Source organism: Penaeus chinensis, chromosome 30 (assembly GCF_019202785.1).
Source record: "Penaeus chinensis breed Huanghai No. 1 chromosome 30, ASM1920278v2, whole genome shotgun sequence".
Lineage (NCBI taxonomy): Eukaryota > Metazoa > Arthropoda > Malacostraca > Decapoda > Penaeidae > Penaeus > Penaeus chinensis.
Genome location: NC_061848.1, coordinates 13,340,703 through 13,343,202, shown reverse-complemented (window position 1 = coordinate 13,343,202; position 2,500 = coordinate 13,340,703). Strand labels below are relative to the sequence as shown.

At 33.6% G+C, this 2,500-nt stretch overlaps 1 protein-coding gene across 1 annotated transcript in view; it reads left to right on the top strand.

Moving 5' to 3' along the window:
- The window catches only part of LOC125041249 (NAD-dependent protein deacetylase sirtuin-1-like), a 13,951-nt gene that overhangs the window by 824 nt on the left and 10,627 nt on the right, over nucleotides 1-2,500 (top strand). Inside the window, exons 2-4 of the mRNA XM_047636086.1 lie at nucleotides 864-960; nucleotides 1,210-1,247; nucleotides 1,535-1,585. Coding sequence (XP_047492042.1) covers nucleotides 864-960; nucleotides 1,210-1,247; nucleotides 1,535-1,585 — 186 coding nt within the window. The remainder of the gene's footprint in view (nucleotides 1-863; nucleotides 961-1,209; nucleotides 1,248-1,534; nucleotides 1,586-2,500) is intronic.

Genomic DNA, 2,500 nt, shown 5'->3' with positions numbered 1-2,500 from the left:
TTTCTTTTTTTCTAAATCAATAAAAGTAATTCCACCTATATTTGTTTCGACGTAATGAAAGTAGAAAAATAAACGGCATAACCAAATTCACATAAAAATCGAATTGCAATACATTAAGAACCTTTCTATTGGGGTTTACTAATTTGTTTATGTCTGTATTTTTTTTTTTTTTTTTTTTTTTATAAGATTCGAGCTATTTATCAGGTTTATTTGAGAGATATACATAGAAGGAATTATAAGTCACTTTAATGAACTGCTAGTAATATTTTTAATTTCTGTGCAATGAAAAAAAAAAAAAAAAAAAGGTGTTACTATTTACTTTCCATTTATATTAACATAAATACAAAAAGATAAATCAATTGAATTAGCTGTTACTCATAATTTTAGAAAGGTTCATGAACAGTTTTTCTTAAGATAAAAGGCTGAATAAGTTGCATTAAGAGGTTCTAAATCTCACTATGAATTTTATAGAAGTAATTAGAAATCTTATATATTTTGTATTTTCATCATATCAGATTATATAGCCTGTGCAAATATTTTTTTATTAGTATTAGTAATGAATTAGTATTTCAGTTCCTGATGTCATTTTTTGGTGATGATATAAACATTTATACAATTATACATTTATACATTTATAAGTTTATAAATTTATACATTCATACATTCATACATTCATTCATTCATACATTTATACGATTATAAATTTATACATTCATACATTTATACATTTATACATTTCTTTTATGCTTACTTGAGACTCCCTTTTCATTTTAGATATATGTACTTTCTTCACTGCTCTCTCACTTTGTTAGTTTTAAGGTAGTTGTCAATTCCCTCGACGTTCACATGTATTTTCTTTGCAGGTGGATACAGCAATGGAGGAGAGTTCACCATCACCTCCGACTCGGGGTTCAATGAACTCACGCCACCCCAGAGCATGGAAGATGAAATTACCACTCCGTAAGTTGATGTTCCCTTCCGCGTTACGGGTATGGTGACGTTAGGTTTATTCTATCCAGGTCCGTTTGAAACTTTCAGGTCATTGATGGAAAACTTAGTCAGAAGTTCAACCCAGAAATGGCACAGTGTCAAGTCATTGCCGTCATCTCTGTGTTTTTGGCAAAGTGGCAAAGAACGGGAAGCTTCCACCATGTTTTTTCTTGGAAGTCAGAGCTAAGACCTGATACTTATTTTTCAATAACTTTGTAGGGATGTCTACAAGTTCTGTCATATCAGAATATTTGTCAGTGAGGCTTGTTTGCCACTACATGAATGCTAGATGCATGGAGGCCAGTGACAGGAGCATACCTGTGTTAATTTAGATTTACCTGCTGGAGATTTTGTATTTTTGAATTAACTTAATTTACTTTGTTACTTAAAGTAGATGTGAATTGATTTAAAGTTATTTTTGTGGGGGTGTAAAATCAGTTCCATTACTATAACAAAATATCTTTTGGAAATGTTTAAGAATGATTTACTTTCTTACATTCTATAAATAATCCTAAAATACCTTTAAATTTTTTTCTTGTTACAGGACACGTTCCAATCCCGCAGACACAGTGTAAGGCTCTTGAGACCCACTATGGTCGCTGCCAACACCATGCAGTTTTATGCCATTCATCCCATCCCCATTCCCCCATTTATCCACACTACCTTCTCATATTCTTCTTCATACATCCTCACATATTCACCCCTCAACACCAATCTATTAATACTTTGCCAACACCCACAAACACCTTTCAAATAAATTCCTCCAATATCATTACCTTCAACAAACTCCACCAACCCATACCACAACAAAACCCTAAAATCCCAAAAACTATCCCCTAAAACTACATAAACCTAATCTTTCCTTATCATCCCTACTTATAAACCATCCCTAATATTTCCACAACTACACTGAAAATACTTACAAAAACCTAAAAATAATCAAAATTACCCCAAAAACCCCACCCTACAACCACCATCTTCTAGACCCACCTACCAAATATTCCTACAAACCCCATCACAATGCCCCCTACCCACTGACAACATACCTCAATCTCATAGTCCACTATCAACATATCAACAACAACACTTCTTCACATACCGACATTACATCCATCAACCACCAATAAGTAGCCAATTTCAAATCCTTATTCATCTTCCATAAAACCCATTCTACCCATATTCAAACAATCCCTTTATCTTTCTTAAAAAATAAACCAAACATATTTGAAAAAAAAAACAAACCATTATATAAAATCTAATCATAACAAACCACCAAATCCACAACCACCTTCCATTCTCCCCAAAACCCTATCATTACCATCAAACATACCCCCCCCCACACCACACCCCACCCCACCCAACAACCTCCAACCAATCCATAAACCCTACCACCACCTTACTCCTTCAAAAAAAAATATCCTCTCAATCCCCCACAATCACAAACATTATTCCCTAATACCCCATACAACCCCAAAACACAATCCCCAAATAAAATCAACCCTAACTTTCC